This window comes from Oncorhynchus clarkii, chromosome 16 (genome assembly GCF_045791955.1).
Source record: "Oncorhynchus clarkii lewisi isolate Uvic-CL-2024 chromosome 16, UVic_Ocla_1.0, whole genome shotgun sequence".
In the NCBI taxonomy this organism is placed as follows: Eukaryota; Metazoa; Chordata; class Actinopteri; order Salmoniformes; family Salmonidae; genus Oncorhynchus; species Oncorhynchus clarkii.
Genome location: NC_092162.1, coordinates 18,417,642 through 18,433,461, shown reverse-complemented (window position 1 = coordinate 18,433,461; position 15,820 = coordinate 18,417,642). Strand labels below are relative to the sequence as shown.

The window sequence follows — 15,820 nt, the reverse complement described above, 5'->3', positions numbered from 1 at the left end:
TACTTTCTCGAACATCTCTGCCTGAAGCTGAGCTAAAGGTTGCAGACACATTCGATTAGACTTTTCTTCCTGTCTCCGATTCAGGAATGTACATGTGAAAGAAACGACTCTGTGAAATGGCATCATGCGATACAATGTTGCAGTCCACGTAGGAGTCAAACAAGAACGACAAAGCAGCGGGGAAAAATCCTGTTAAATCGCTTGTTTTGGACATCGCTAACTGGCTAGTTAACGACGTTGACCCAACAATAACACGGTATGTATCTAGCTAGCTTGTTAGTAACGCAATGTTCCTTGTGTTTTTCTTTGTGTTTCTTGTCAACAACACATGCATGTTTGTATTTATGTAACTATATTGTTTATTTAGCCTTCTATTAAGGGCATCTCTTTACGACAGTACCGGGGGTTCTCAATCAGCTGATTTGTAGACGTTAACATTGTCATTGGGAATTAGGGTTTAGGAATTATATATATATGTTTTTAAAGGTATGTTGTTTTTGTCCACTAGATAGACACAGCCGTTAGATAAGTGTCATAGAAATTGGGATAAAGGGATGGGCTCCAGTGATCAAGCCAAAGCTTTTGACAAACACGTTAATGCTCTCGTGAGCACTCACTGTACGTTCACGTTCCCTTCTTCCAGGAAGTTCTATTCCTCACTGCTAGCATTTTTTCCTCTGTGGCAACTTGTCTTACTGTCAACAAAAACCTCAGTAGACCGTGTGATTGATTTCTGAGCTGGTGTCAACACACACCATACATGTAAGCTAAAACAGTCTTGTGATCTCTAAATTGTGTGACTCGGCATGATGTGGAAATAATCTTATAGTCAGTCTCTCTTCTGTCAATGAATGTCACTATCACTAGAATATTGTACTGACAGCCCTTGATGTGTTTGTTTACTTAAATTATGTCAAATGCCACCTAAATGGATATAAAGGGGGCTTGCAGAACTACAAGGAGCACATGTGCGCCTAAATTGGAAAATGTAGTCTCACACAAATACATTTAGGAGCACAAGGACAAATATTTGAGGTATTAAAGCTAGAATCGTACATTTTTCTAGACGCACTGGTGCTCCTAAATTAAAATTTAAAGTACAGCAAAATATTTATTTGCAAGTAAAATGGTCACACTGTAGAGCCCTGTAACAATGTGTTTTTCGTGGGGTTGTTTGTTCAGCTTGTTGTCAGCATAACCACCGGAGATATCTTATGTGTATGTTACAGCGTGTCATGTGGGAGTAACTCTCATCCCTGGAGGCAAGATGTTAGCCACACAGACCCCAGATACAGGGCCAGAGGCAAAAGACGTCAAGCAGGTAAGCTAAACCTTTTTTTTACTGTTAATGGCTCACCCAATGCCATAAACCACTTCCATGTGACTCTGAAAAGGTGATCAGATCTCTCTCACAGATACTGTTTTAGTGACACATCGACCCTGTCTATGCCTGACCAATCTTAGTATTTTAACAATAAGCCTAAGTGAATATTTATTGCTTAGCCTAATGTTTATTGCTTACTGGGATGCCCTGATTTCCAGTTCTTAGTCATTGAAGTCCAGGCTACTATGTCAAACACCTTAGCCTATATGACATGGCATAGTTATTCACGTAAGTGACCGTGTGGACAAGTAGCTGGGGTCGTGTTAGAATTCAAAAATGTGCATTTTCAAAATGCAGACCATCAAAACATCTGTGTTTAAACCAGTTCACCAGTGTTTTATATTGAAAGAAAACAGTTTTTTTGCTTCAATAGAGTGATCAGGGGCAGGTTTTCTTCGCAGAAAATAATATTTTTGGCAAAAACAATGCATGGCCAGATCTTTAGAATGTTTATCATAGAAAAATGCAGCCAGCTACATTTCTTAATGTTTTGCTTGAAGTTAATCTTGCATTTTACTGGAGAAAAGTAGGCTACACTGAGAAAGTACAGGAGAAAAGTAGCTACGCATCAGTCAGAGCCCTGTCTGCTGATAGAATGCTCGTTCATGAATTTTCATCCAAGTGAAGTGCAACTGAAGCACAAAATGAGTCTGATGCACAGCAGAAATTACAATAAGAAGCATTTTAGATCTGCGTTTATAAAACGCAACAAAATATTTCTTATGTGTTTTTTAAATATTTTTTTTGCGTGAAAAAACAGACTTCTGCTTTAATGCAGCCCATTGATGTCGTGGCGTTTTTATGTCACAGTTTGATTGCACTACTTTATAACAGACGGTTTAAACTAAGTGAATAAAATCAATATCTGAAACTTATTTTTAGGTCTGTTTAAGTGGTGTAGGCTATCTTTGCTGTTCTAGTAATAGCCTGCAAAACGCACCATTATATGATGCAAAATGTCTCATACCACCTTTGTTTCTGTATTTTTAAAGTTATACATCTTGAAAACTTGATTGCTGACGTGCAAAACAATTTGGGTCTATCAATAATGGGCTAATGAATCAAATACTAAAAGATAGCTCTTGGGTGGAGTTTTCCTTTAACTGAACTCTGTTGATGTTTGATTTAGGCTAGACATTGTGCAATGTAGCCTGTGTGATAAATATCATAGATAATCAATAATATGCTGTCATTTTCAAGTTTTACCGACAACGTCAATGAGGCAAAGGTTTGTTTTATCAATTCAAATTGTAGGCCAGTGTCCACTGTTCCTGTTTTCTGGGGAAAATAAAGATCAAAAGTGTTCCTATTTGTAGTCGGGTTGGTAGAACTTGTATGAGCAGCAGTTAAGTAGGTTTACAGTCTGTTTTAGATGTCAAAGAGCCATTTTGACAAACTTGTGTGTGGTCAAGTGTTATTAGATGCCCAGAACACGCTTTGTCATGAATGCCAAAACCCATTCCAGCCCAACAGTAGCTCATAAATAGTCTGTTTTGTGTGTTATTGCATAAAATTGATTTTCTCTGGCCCTCTTGCCAGTGTCAGCTGACATCGGGCCACTTGTATGTGTGTCAGGGTATGTTTCATATTCACATGGCTAATGACCCTTCTTAAAGTGATGACACATCTTTTCTGCCATCATTTTGTTTCCAATATCTGGGGAAGTCCATTGCGAAATTGTGTCACTTCAAACAGTTGAAGACATTTGGAAATGTTTCATCTGTTGGGATATGTGATTTAAACCAATCTTACAATTTCTTTAGTGGATTAAGGAGAAGTTGGCGTGGTCACTCAAGGCGTTGCAGAAGCGCTACGTGACAACCGATGTCGTGGTTACCAGCGAGGATGGTGACGCCAATCTGCTGTGCTGCGCACTGGAGGCCATCTTTATCCACGGCATCAAAAGCAAATATGTTCGCTCCGAGGCTGGGGGACGCGGCAGGAAAGGGGGGTCCCGGGGAGCCCTCCCCCAGCCTGTGTTCTGGAGCCTCCTCAAGACTGTCACTCACGGGTGGGTGGATGCCTGAAGCTGTACAATGAGAATCCCACTTCCCCTATAGATAGCCGTACAGGCGCCTCTAGTGCAGTGTCTCCACCCTCAATCGTTTTAGTGTGCTAGAGAAGTTGAAGTTCAGATAATGGGATGTTTATATCCTCTATTATGTTGCAATAAGTGTGCATAACAAATCACAGAATGTTATTCATTTACAGTAGTAAAGCAGAATAATGTTTATTTACAGTGGTTAAGCAGAATGCTATTTATTTACACAAGTTAAGCAGAATGACAAAAGAAAATGTTTCAGATCAGATGGTGTAGCTTGTTTCAATATGTGTGGTGTATACTGTACATGAAACAATTCTCTGTAATGATAAATTATGCAATGCCTCCTCCTGGTGCCCTCAGTGACGTGATCACGGAGCTGGAGAAGCTGAGCTTCGTGGGTACGGACACGGGTCGCAGCCGGGCCTGGTTGCGGCTGGCCCTCAACCACGGCCTAATGGAGTGCTACCTGGCCTCCCTGTTCCGCGAGGGCTCCAAACTGCAGGCCCACTACCAGCCCTCCGCCCTGCTTCTGGACCCTGAGGAGCGTGAGGTGCTGCTCAGTTACATCCAGGGCCTGGCCTCCCTCACCTTCAACCTCTCTTACAAATCGGCCGTGCTCAACGAGTGGACCACCACCCCTCTGGCTCTGGCTGGCCTCTGCCCTGCCGCCCAGGCTGAAGCGCTCGACCTCCCCTTTCTCACCAAGCGCAAGGAATCCTATGATACGGTGTCACAGTCGTCCGGCGGGTCGGATACGGTTGAAGTGCAGCGAGGGGGGCCAGGGGTGCTGGGGAAGGGGATTGGGGGGGTCTCAGGGTTTAAGACCCCACTGAATTCGTCCAATTTGAGCCTGGACACCACAGGGTCGTCTCAGCTCTCCTCCAGTCTGAGCTCTGACAGTCTGCTTCAAGGTCACGACCCCAAGAGCCCAGACAAGGAGCCCTGGCCATGTGACCTGGAAATCTCCAACATGGAGAACAATGGCAATGCCAAGAGGCCTCTCAAAGAGTAAGTCATGTGTGAGTGTTGTTAGTGTACCTGTGCTAATAAATGAGGTCCTTGGAAGATCACCAAAGCAGTATAAGACATAGACCCAAATAATTTCTGCATTTAGCAAATGCTTTTATCCAAAGCAACTTGAGGTCAATGCCTGTAGGCGTACTCACGCAAGAATGAAACCCACCGCAATTATGGTGATGCAAGCAACGTGATTCGACTAACAATGTTAGAAATGTATTAAATACTTAAAGGAACTGTCTAACATGTTGTCCCTTGTTTCATTTGGTGATTTCTGACGACCTCTGACATCTCCTATTTTGTGTAACCATGCAGTGTTCTGGCAGACTTCAGGGAGAGTGCCCATTCCAGTCAGGACTCCATGCGCGAGGATTCGTACGTGTCCACCCCAGGCGCAGACCACCTCTCTGAGAACACTGCCTTCAGTGGCTCCGACAGCGAGACCCAGGGACATGTCACACATCTCACTGGCCCCTCTAACCCTGCTTCACTGGGGTCAGACCAGGAGGAGCCGTCCACCAAGACCCACGCCCCCTCCAACGTGTACTCGCACATTGAAGGGCCCTCCAGTCTCAGTGACTGTGTGGAGAGCACATCGACAACTCCTCACCTGCCTGTCACTGAGACGCCACAGAAGAAAAAAACAGAATATTCTGTTAAGAGCGGCTCGGAGCTTTCAGCCCACATGAACCTACACCGCACTACCAGCGTGCTCAGTCGGACGGTGTCTACAGACTCAGTCACAGTAAATTTAATCTCTCTCTTATTCCCTCCCATCCACCTGTCTGACTCACTCGTCATGTGATTTACCTTAAAGAGCGACTGCCTTTTAAAAGCAACAAATCCCGTTGAAAATGGCCTATGTGGCATCAATATGAGTCAGAAACAGTTATTATCGTGTCAAAATTGACGACGAAGTGTAAGTATGATAATTTTGGTCATAAAGTCAGGCTATAAACAGAGTTTGTAGCATCCGTGCGTATGACAGGTAAGTTACCGTTTGGTTTTGATGATGTCCATTTGCCTTTAGCATGGGGTGAACAGGCTGCGGTGATTGCTCTCTATCCAAAAGCATAGACAGTGAGACAGACCTGCCCAGCATTCTGGGGACTTTAAGGAAGTGAAATAGGCTTCCACGTCTACCTTGTCTCATAATTTTTCTAATGAGTAACAGAAAAAACGTGCCAATCGGCATGTTCAGTTGCTCTAAGTTATTTGAGTTCTCCTTGACCTTTGCCCTAGATAATGATATAATATAATAATATATTTTCCACTGTAGTCTAGGCTGCATTAGTAGAATTTATATTGTGCAAAGCTTTGCTAAATAGTAACGCATCTGTGGGCTTATAGGGTTAAAAGCTGAAACAACAATTATTTCCAGATTTGCTAAATTAGCAACCGATCACCACTAAGACCCATTTACCCTTTCTTAGCATTCCCACTCCTGGATCTCTGAGGATGACATCTATAAGCCACACCTTGAGAAACTGGCTGACCCCGATGAGTCTTTGCTAGGGTCTGGCCCAGCTTGTGTGAATGGATTTACCTCTCCCCCTCTAGAGCCCGAGACCCCCCAGTCCCCCCCCAGCGTGGTCCACCGCAGGCAGATAGGTAAGCTCCCAAAACCAGGGACACCAACTCTTCTAGCACTTCTTGAACACAGAACACCTTGTGATGCAGTCTGTTGTAACCACCATACGAATGGCCTTGGTCATGAGGTGACAGTATGCCAAAGGATTGTTCCTAGTTTTCAGCACATGTTGTTCTGGTCATTGTCACACTTTAGTTCAAGGAAATTAAGATTAACCAAATACTTGTTTGTGCAATGGCAGGGTTTGTGAGTCATTGGACAGTCCACAACTTCCATAATTTACCCTTTGCTAAGCCTCACACACCCTTGCTTACTGTTGCAACCTCGGCCAAAATATTCCCAGGAAGCTCCATTCCTCATTCAGAAAACCCTACACAATGATCTCAAACTGTGTTTTTAATACATAATAAAATTCAACACAGACAACCCCTTGCTAATCAGGAGACTGTTGAGTATGTTATGGTGTTCTGTCATTACAATTGCTTCACAGGAACCTGGTACAAGTTAGTTTGTAGTGTGGCTAGTTAGCCACTGAATGGTTCTGAATGCGCTGTCAAGCAGATAAAGCTACTACTAACCACTCTTGGAGCTAACTACTTCCCTCAAGTCATATCCTGATGTCAACAACAGGTGATGTTGTAGTTCTATTCATAATATAGCTAACTTAACTTTCTAACATAATATAACTTGTTTTCTTGAAATGTACAGTAACTGGCTAGTTAGCCACGTTTGGTGGTCAATGAGACAGAGCTAGCTAACCGGCTGAGCTAGCAAACAATGTAACAAAAGTACAATTTTGGATTAGAAAAATACTCCAACAGGCTCTACATTTCAGGTACCCCTGGTGCACTGTTATTCAGCCATTTAAACAATTTATCTTCCTTTTCATGAAAACTCTGTTTTCAGTGGCTTTAATGCGTTTGACACGTGAGCTTGTCCGATGTGTCCATTGGAGCACTGCGATTGGTTGCTCAAAATTATGGGGCGGGGATTAGCGAAGGGTCAATTGTGAAACAACAATCTAGGCTCAAACCAGGAAGAACTTTTTAGTTCTACCAGTAATGTTCATGAATTCTCTTACCTTTTTGGTATATGATCGTGCTTCCTTGTTTTTGCTGCCAACTTCACAGAATTATTGGTACTTCCTCCTTATGGTATGTTTGAACCTCAGTGTTGAATATCATTTTTGCCCGGTGGTTTCATGATCAGATAAAACCTGTTATACCGGTTTAGTGTCATTTAAAAAATAATAATGTTTTTTTGATGGCATGCACATTTTTATCTGGACAGAAATTAGACCCACGCACTTTAGAGATCTGTTGGGCAGTTTTTCTATAGCATCCTTGAGTTGACTTAACTCGTTCTTTCGCTCCCTCTTCTCTTTCACTCTTTCTCTCTGTCCTTCAGGCCTCTCCAACCCTTTCCGCGGACTACTGAAGCTGGGACACCTGGAGCGGCGGGGCACGGTAGGCATGTGGCGCGACTACTACTGCGAGCTCTCGCCCTTCGAGTTCCGCCTCTACCTGAATGCAGAGGAGCGCACCTGCTGCGACAATTGCTCCCTGCTGCGTTGCGAGGATGCCTGCGTCACCTCGGCCGAGGGCCGCTTCGACCTTGCCTTCCCCGGGAAAAGGCTCCTTATGCGGGCGGCCAACTGCGATGAGGCCGAGGACTGGGTGGACCGCATCACTGAAGCCGTCAACAAGTGCCGCCCGCTTCACCTCCTCGATGACCAGTGGGAGGTGCTGCAGCTCTCTGACAGCAGTGTAACCCCGGATGAGCCCCCAAAATCTTCCCCTTCATCCCCCTCCTCCGTACCCGCCAGTCCCGATCGAGGGGGGGCTGTGGTTGAGCAGGAGCAGCAGCTGGAGCTGGACTGGACGCGTCCCACAGACTCAGAGTCAGACGCCATTAAGGAAGCAGTGCTGTACTTCTGCCAGGACTCCGAGGCTCGCAACTGGACTCCTCTCGTCTTCTCCCTCTCCTTAGAGACTCTCAAGGGCTTCCGGATGCAAGACGGGCAGAAGGTGCTGCGCTGCTCCCACCCCATCGAGGGGATCCGGGACGTGGTCCCAGACGTTTCTATGGGCGGACCAGCCTTCTTTAGGGTCGTAACGGCCAGGGATACGCTCAAGCTGAGGGCCAAGAGCTCTGAGGAGGCACGTGCCTGGAGGGGCCTCATCAGGGGAGCCCTGGACTCCTACCTGGAGAGTGGAGAAGACTGGGAGCCTGAGAGCCCCGGGGTGGCCCCTGGGGCGGGAGGGAACACCCACAGACTGGTGCAGCATAGACTGAAGGGGGACGGGGTGCTGCTGGCCCATCTATGCACAGTGCCCACAGAGAAGGGGCTGGACCTTCAGGGCTTCAAGTGTGCAGGTAGCTCTAAATCTCATCAACCTACTAGTTGTTACAGGCAATACCACAGTAACAGTGACACTTTTTCATTCAAACCAAATCCAAGGATTGCAAAAAATTACATTTGATAAAAATGTACATTTACTTGAAGAACAATGCATATGCAAAGTTTTGTGACAGAATGACGGCACAAACTGTCATTCTGTTACCAAACTTGCATCTGCACTGTTTTTCAAGTAAGTGTTTTTTTGTCAAAAAAATCAGTGGAAATTGCTAAAAGTGGTAAGGGTAACTTAATAGAGTTGTATGGTTTGTTTAACTTTGCAATCAGAAGTATTTTTTAAAGTGACAAATCTTAGTCTGTGTCAATCTGATACCGTGGAATTGCCCTTAACCAGGCAACACTTTAGTTTCCATTAAGTTACCCTTACCATGCCGTTAATGGGAGAGCCCGTGAATGTACAGTTGAAATCGGAAGTTTTACGTACACTTAGATTGGAGTCATTAAAATTCGTTTTTCAACCACTCCACAAATTTCTTGTTAACAAACTATAGTTTTGGCAAGTCGGTTAGGACATCTACTTTGTGCATGACACAAGTAATTTTTCCAACAACAGCCAGATTATTTCACTTATAATTCACTGTATCACAATTCCAGTGGGTCAGAAGTTTACATACACTAAGTTGACTGTGACTTTAAACCGCTTGGAAAATTCCAGAAAATTATGTCATGGCTTTAGAAGCTTCTGATAGGCTAATTGCCATAATTTGAGTCAATTGGAGGTGTACCCTTGGATGTATTTCAAGGCCTACCTTCAAACTCAGTGCCTCTTTGCTTGACATCATGGGAAAATCAAACAACATCAGCCAAGACCTCAAAAAGAAAATAATGTAGACCTCCACAAGCCTGGTTCATCCTTGGGAACAATTTCCAAACGCCTGAAGGTACCACTTTCATCTGTACAAACAATAGTACGCAAGTATAAACACCATGGGACCACGCAGCCGTCATACCGCTCTTGAAGGAGACGCGTTCCGTCTCCTAGAGATGAACGTACTTTGGTGCAAAAAGTGCAAATCAATCCCAGAACAACCGCAAAGGATCTTGTGAAGATGCTGGAGGAAACGAGTACAAAAGTATCTATATCCACAGTAAAACGAGTCCTATATCGACATAACCTGAAAGGCTGCTCAGCAAGGAAGAAGCCACTGCTCCAAAACCGCCATAAAAAAGCCAGACTATGGTTTGCAGCTGCACATGGGGACAAAGATTGTACTTTTTGGAGAAATGTCCTCTGGTCTGATGAAACAAAAATATAACTGTTTGGCCATAATGACCACTGTTATGTTTGGAGGAAGAAGGGGGAGGCTTGCAAGCCGAAGAACACCATCTCAACCGTGAAGAACGGGGATGGCAGCATCATGTTGTGGGGGTGCTTTGCTGCAGGAGGGACTGGTGCACTTCACAAAATAGAGTGCATCATGGGGTAGGAAAATTGTGGTTATATTGAAGCAACATCTCAAGACATCAGTCAGGAAGTTAAAGCTTGGTCGCAAATGGGTCTTTCAAATGGACAATGACCCCAAGCATACTTCCAAAGTTGTGGCAACATGGCTTAAGGACAAAAAATTCAAGGTATTGGAGTGGCCATCACAAAGCCCTGACCTCAATCCTATAGAAAATTTGTGGGCAGAACTGAAAAAGTGTGTGCGAGCAAGGAGGCCTACAAGCCTGACTCAGTTACACCAGCTCTGTCAGGAGGAATGGGACAAAATTCACCAATTTATTGTGGGAAGCTTGTGGAAGGCTACCCGAAACGTTTGACCAAAGTTAAACAATTTAAAGGCAATGCTACCAAATACTAATTGAGTGTATGTAAACTTCTGACCCACTGGGAATGTGATGAGATAAACAAAAGCTGAAATAAATCATTCTCTCTACTATTATTCTGACATTTCACATTCTTAAAATAAAGTGGTGATCCTAACTGACCTAAAACAGGGATTAAATGTCAGGAATTGTGAAAACCTGAGGTTAACTGTATTTGGCTAAGGTGTATGTAAACTTCCGACATCAACTTATTAACGCCTTTCTTCTCTGCAGGTTGTCCAAAGGTGATAGGCGTCTCCCGAGGGAAAGCCAGACTGTGTGAGTTTTCAGGGCAGTACTACTGCGACGCTTGTCACCAGGGCGACACCATCGTCATACCCTCCCGCATGGTGCACAACTGGGACCTCGCACCTCGGGAGGTGAGTCTCAAGGGTCTATGGACCACACACACACACACTATTTGTCGCCAAAGTATATCCAAGGTCAATAAAAAATAAATAATTTTCCAACATAATCATACCTTAACTTCCTCCTTGCATAACTTTTTTTATTTTACCTTTGACATGGAACTAAACCAGTACTGTTGTCCTTAATATTATGTGTTTGTTGTTAAGATGCTCTTGTATGCATCCTTTGCCCTGGTTGTGTAAATGTAGGTCTCCAGGCATGCCCTTAAGCTGCTGGCTCAGATTGAACATGAGCCCCTGCTCAACCTTGACCTTTTGAACCCTGACCTGTGGGAGCATGCCGAGGCCATGGCCCAGGCACAGAGCCTCAGACAGAGGCTGCGTCTCCTAGGAGACTACCTGCTCACCTGCCGCAGCGGAGCATGCAAGAACATCCAGACCAGGTGTGTGTGTGTGTGTGTGTGTGTGTGCGATCCCCTTTTGTATGTTTGTCTTTTTTGTTTAAAGCTGCAATATGTAACTTTTTGGGTGACCTGACCAAATGCACATAGATATGTGTGTTATAGAACTGTCATTATTATTGAAAGCAAGTCTAAGAAGTGATAGATCTGTTCTATGTGCGCTATTTCTATGCTTCCCTTAAGTTGCGTTTTTGCATCTTTTGCTTTCGGTTTTGAACACCAGCTGAAAATAAAATAGTTTGGGTTATGGAAAATATATTTCACAGCGGTTTAGATGGTACAACGATTCTTTAAACTATGCTTGCTTGTTTTGTCACAAACTGAAACTAAGCGAACTATTTGAATTTTAGTAACCAGGAAATACTTTAAGTATTGCAGAATGAAAGTTTATCAAAGTGAGCTGGTTAACATATTGATCCTGCTTCCTGAGAACTCGGGTCATCTAGGTCATTCTTCAGGTGATCTGGACTTGGGCCAAACGTCAATAGATTAATGATTTCCACATACCAGTAAACCTTTATTGTGTAACTATTGTGTTATTTTTCTCTCAAGACTGGGTCCAAGGACATACTTATTAGAATCAAGCCATCTCTACAGTGTCATGGACTTACGACAGGTATCAATACAGTCATTACTTAATTATCCCTGTTAGTCAATTCACTTTTAAATGAAATAATGCACATTATTTACCTGCAAAACTACACCACCAGAAACCAAATAGATGTAGGTAAAAAGTGTGTGTGTGTGTGTGTTCAGATAGCGGAGGGAATGTATGTGGCCTACCTGAACACTTTGATCCAGTTTGCCTCCAACCACGTCCACCACTGTGACCTTTGCACCCAGAGGGGCTTCATCTGCCAGATCTGTCACACCAGTGACATCATCTTCCCCTTCCAGTTTGACACCACCACCAGGTAGGACCCTGGCCATTTATCACTTCAATACACTGAAATGTGATCACTCACTGAACCCCCCCCCCCCTCCCATACTCTCCCTCTGTCTCCCACACAGGTGTAAAGAGTGTAAGGCCGTGTCTCACGTAACCTGCAAGGCCAAGTCGCCTTCCTGTCCACGATGCCTGCGTCTTCAGAGGTACCTCGAGAGAGATCTGCAGGACTAACCGGCAACCCTGCAGGAATGGTCTTTGTGACCCAGTGGGCTTCCCATAGCTGCAGAGACCTATGAAATGACAATAACAGACATTGACATCCTGCTTCTAGTTTCTTTTTTTCTACATGAATTAACCTCAAGTGCAATTAGAAAGTGCGACTGTATGGACCGACCACAGACCAAACATGATCAACTGAACTGGATAGTGGTCGAGCCAGGAGCTATTTGTCAACTTGCACTAACATGGAGAGGTTTCTGCTATTGACATGATTGACAAGGTGAAGCAAGCTGATATGTTCTTACCTCTCTGAACTAGCTCTACGTCATGAGTGCCCAAGCCAATGAATCATCTGAACAATATAATCCAGTAAAGGATGATGCCAAGAATCTCCTTGATGCAATTTCTATGACATTTATACGTTGATGTTGTCATTGTTTGGGGGGCTTGTGGTGTTTTGTTACCTAGTTATTTCATGTTTACAGGAAACGCTCGGTGTAAATTTGTACAGGACTTTCTGGGAAGCTCAAAGGAGCAAGTCACTCATATAAAAATAAATATTAAACTACTTCCAGTTCCACAAGACGGGATACATGTATACGCCTGAAGAAAAAAACTGCACTTGAAAACGTTCTGAAACTTAGATTGTGCCTTCATTTGGATTTTTTTACTTTTACACTCAAAAACATAATGTTCCATTGATTGTAGAATTGTGCATCATGCAACATCACTGAAGTTAAGAAACGGACGATTTTAGGTACTGTAGGGTCAAAGCATAGATTGTCATTATTGAATGTTAGTTGCCAAATGTCAACATTTGTGAGTACTTGCATCTTGATACAAATCCATTCATTCAGAATGGGAATTTCTTAATTAATTTCTTGATGTTTTCACCATCTGGTAAGTTCTGACCACATAAAGAAACATTATTCTGCCCAAGTTATAATAGCTAGTCATTAATTAGATGCATTGATACCCTGAAACCCTTTTGCTGCAAAATATCAGTAGTTCCAGGCTAACGTTGAAAAGAAGCTTTATAGTCTTGAGAAATTTGTTCCCCACCCATTGTGGTATCCTACCAGTATGATAAAGCCATATGAAATAACAGAATATTGATTAGCATAACAACAAATGCTAATGTTGCAGCAAAACCAAAAAGCAGCTTTGTAGAGTGAGTGTTGGTTCGTCAATGTTCTTGCTTCGTACCTGAACTTCTCAATGTTTCAGGAAATTCTAAATCATTTTGCATACTTGCACCTTAACACGTTGGTATGACTGTTTATCCTGTAGTTATTTTTATTCAATAGTTTCAGCCAGTTGTCCTCCCAGAGAAATCATGATTCTTTCAAAGGGAATATGGCCTTTTTAATTATATAATGTATAATTGTGTGTGGGAATGCTTTTACCATTCAACCATTGTGAGAAGTTGTCATTATTTGAAATGTTAACTGAAGGAAATGGATGGCTTTCCTGATATCTGACGCCGAGATCATGTGAGACGATGTGTAAAGCAGAATTACGTACTGAAAGCAGAGCCCTGGAATTATGTTACACTATGCCACTGGGCTCCAATGGTTACTCACGAGGTGCCAGAAAATCATTACATCTCTTTTACCCATGTTTTTATGAGGTATATCAAGGTTTTATTAGTAGTTAGACTGACTTGTACACATTCACAGATAAAAGCTGAATTGCAGTATACAGGCAAAAAAAGAAAGAAGATAAAAGTTGAAGCAAAAGATATGGCATGAAGTCTCTAGTCTTGACAGCTTCCGATGGGGACTGCTCTTGGTGTGAAGGTCTCTATTCGTGTGGTCATTTTATAAATGCTCATTATTATATTGTGATGAACATAAGAATAAAGACTATCTAGTTATCATTTGCTTTGTAGTTCCATTGAATCATTCACATTTCCCAAAATAGTTTGTCTGTGTAGAAAGTGTGTACTATTGTACTACCAGTGGTGTAAAGTACTTAAGAAAAAATACTTTAAAGTACTACTTAAGTCATTTTTTTGGGTGTCTGTACTTTCCTTTACTATTTTACTTCACTTACATTGCTAAAGAAAATAATGTACTTTTTACTCTATACATTTTCCCTGACACCCAAAAGTATCAGTTACAGTTGAAGATGGAAGTTTACATGCACCTTAGTCAAATACATTTAAACTCAGGTTTTTACAATTCCTGACATTTAGTCCAAGTAAAAATTCCCTGTTTTAGGTCAGTTAGAATCACCACTTTATTTTAAGAATGTGAAATGTCAGAATAATAGTAGAATGATTTATTTCAGCTTTTATTTATTTCATCACATTCCCAGTGGGTCAGAAGTTTACACTCAATTAGTATTTGGTAGCATTGCCTGTAAATTGTTTAACTTGGGTCAAACGTTTTGGGTAGCCTTCCATAAGCTTCCCACAATAAATTGGGTGAATTTTGGCCCATTCCTCCTGACAGAGCTGGTGTAACTGAGTCAGGTTTGTTGGCCTCCGTGCTCGCACATGTTTTTTCAGTTCTGCCCACAAATGTTCTACAGGATTGAGGTCAGGGCTTTGTGATGGCCACTCCAATACCTTGAATTTTTTGTCCTTAAGCCATTTTACCACAACTTTGGAAGTATGCTTGGGGTCATTGTCCATTTGGAAGACCCATTTGCAACCAAGCTTTTACATCCTGACTGATGTCTTGAGATGTTGCTTCAATATATCCACTTAATTTCCCTCCCTCATGATGCCATCTATTTTGTAACGTGCACCAGTCCCTCCTGCAGCAAAGCACCCCCACAACAAGATGCTGCCACCTCCGTGCTTCACGGTTGGGATGGTGTTCTTCTGCTTGCAAGCCTCCCCCTTTTTCCTCCAAACATAACGATGGTCATTATGGCCAAACAGTTTTATTTTTGTTTCATCAGATCAGAGGACATTTCTCCAAAAAGTACAATCTTTGTCCCCGTGTGCAGTTGCAAACCGTAGTCTGGCTTTTTTATGGCGGTTTTGGAGCAGTGGCTTCTTCCTTGCTGAGCGGCCTTTCAGGTTATGTCGATATAGGACTTGTTTTACTGTGGAAATAGACACTTTTGTACCGGTTTCCTTCAGCATCTTCACATGCTCCTTTGCTCTTGTTCTGGGATTGATTTGCACTTGTCGCACCAAAGTACGTTCATCTCTAGGAGACAAAACATGTCTCCGTCCTGAGCGGTATGATGGCTGCATGGTCTCATGGTGTTTATACTTGCGTACTATTGTTTGTACAGATGAACGTGGTACCTTCAGGCGTTTAGAAATTGCTCCCAAGGATGAACCAGACTTGTGGAGGTCTACAATTTTCTTTCTGAGGTCTTGGCTGATTTCTTTTGATTTTCCCATGATGTCAGCCAAAGAGGCACTGAGTTTGAAGGTAGGCCTTGAAATACATCCACAGGTACACCTCCAATTGACTCAAATGATGTCAATTAGCCTATCAGAAGCTTCTTAAGTCACGACATTTTCCAAGCTGTTAAAAGGCACAGTCAACTTAGTGTATGTAAACTTCTGACCCACTGGAATTGTGATACAGTGAATTATAAGTGCAATAATCTGTCTGTAAACAATTGTTGGAAAAATTACTTGTATTATGCACAAAGT

The 15,820-nt window shown here is 42.9% G+C and overlaps 1 protein-coding gene across 1 annotated transcript; it reads left to right on the top strand.

The window, feature by feature from the left end:
* Positions 1-10: 10 nt before the first annotated feature.
* Positions 11-14,081, top strand: LOC139368105 (pleckstrin homology domain-containing family M member 1-like). The gene is made up of 12 exons (XM_071106677.1): positions 11-256; positions 1,230-1,321; positions 3,148-3,395; positions 3,789-4,436; positions 4,761-5,190; positions 5,879-6,056; positions 7,444-8,412; positions 10,496-10,641; positions 10,879-11,072; positions 11,643-11,706; positions 11,847-12,004; positions 12,102-14,081. The coding sequence occupies exons 2-12, from the start codon at positions 1,268-1,270 to the stop codon at positions 12,208-12,210; spliced, it is 3,198 nt and encodes a 1,065-aa protein (XP_070962778.1). The 5' UTR covers positions 11-256; positions 1,230-1,267; the 3' UTR covers positions 12,211-14,081.
* The last annotated feature ends 1,739 nt before the right edge of the window (positions 14,082-15,820 follow it).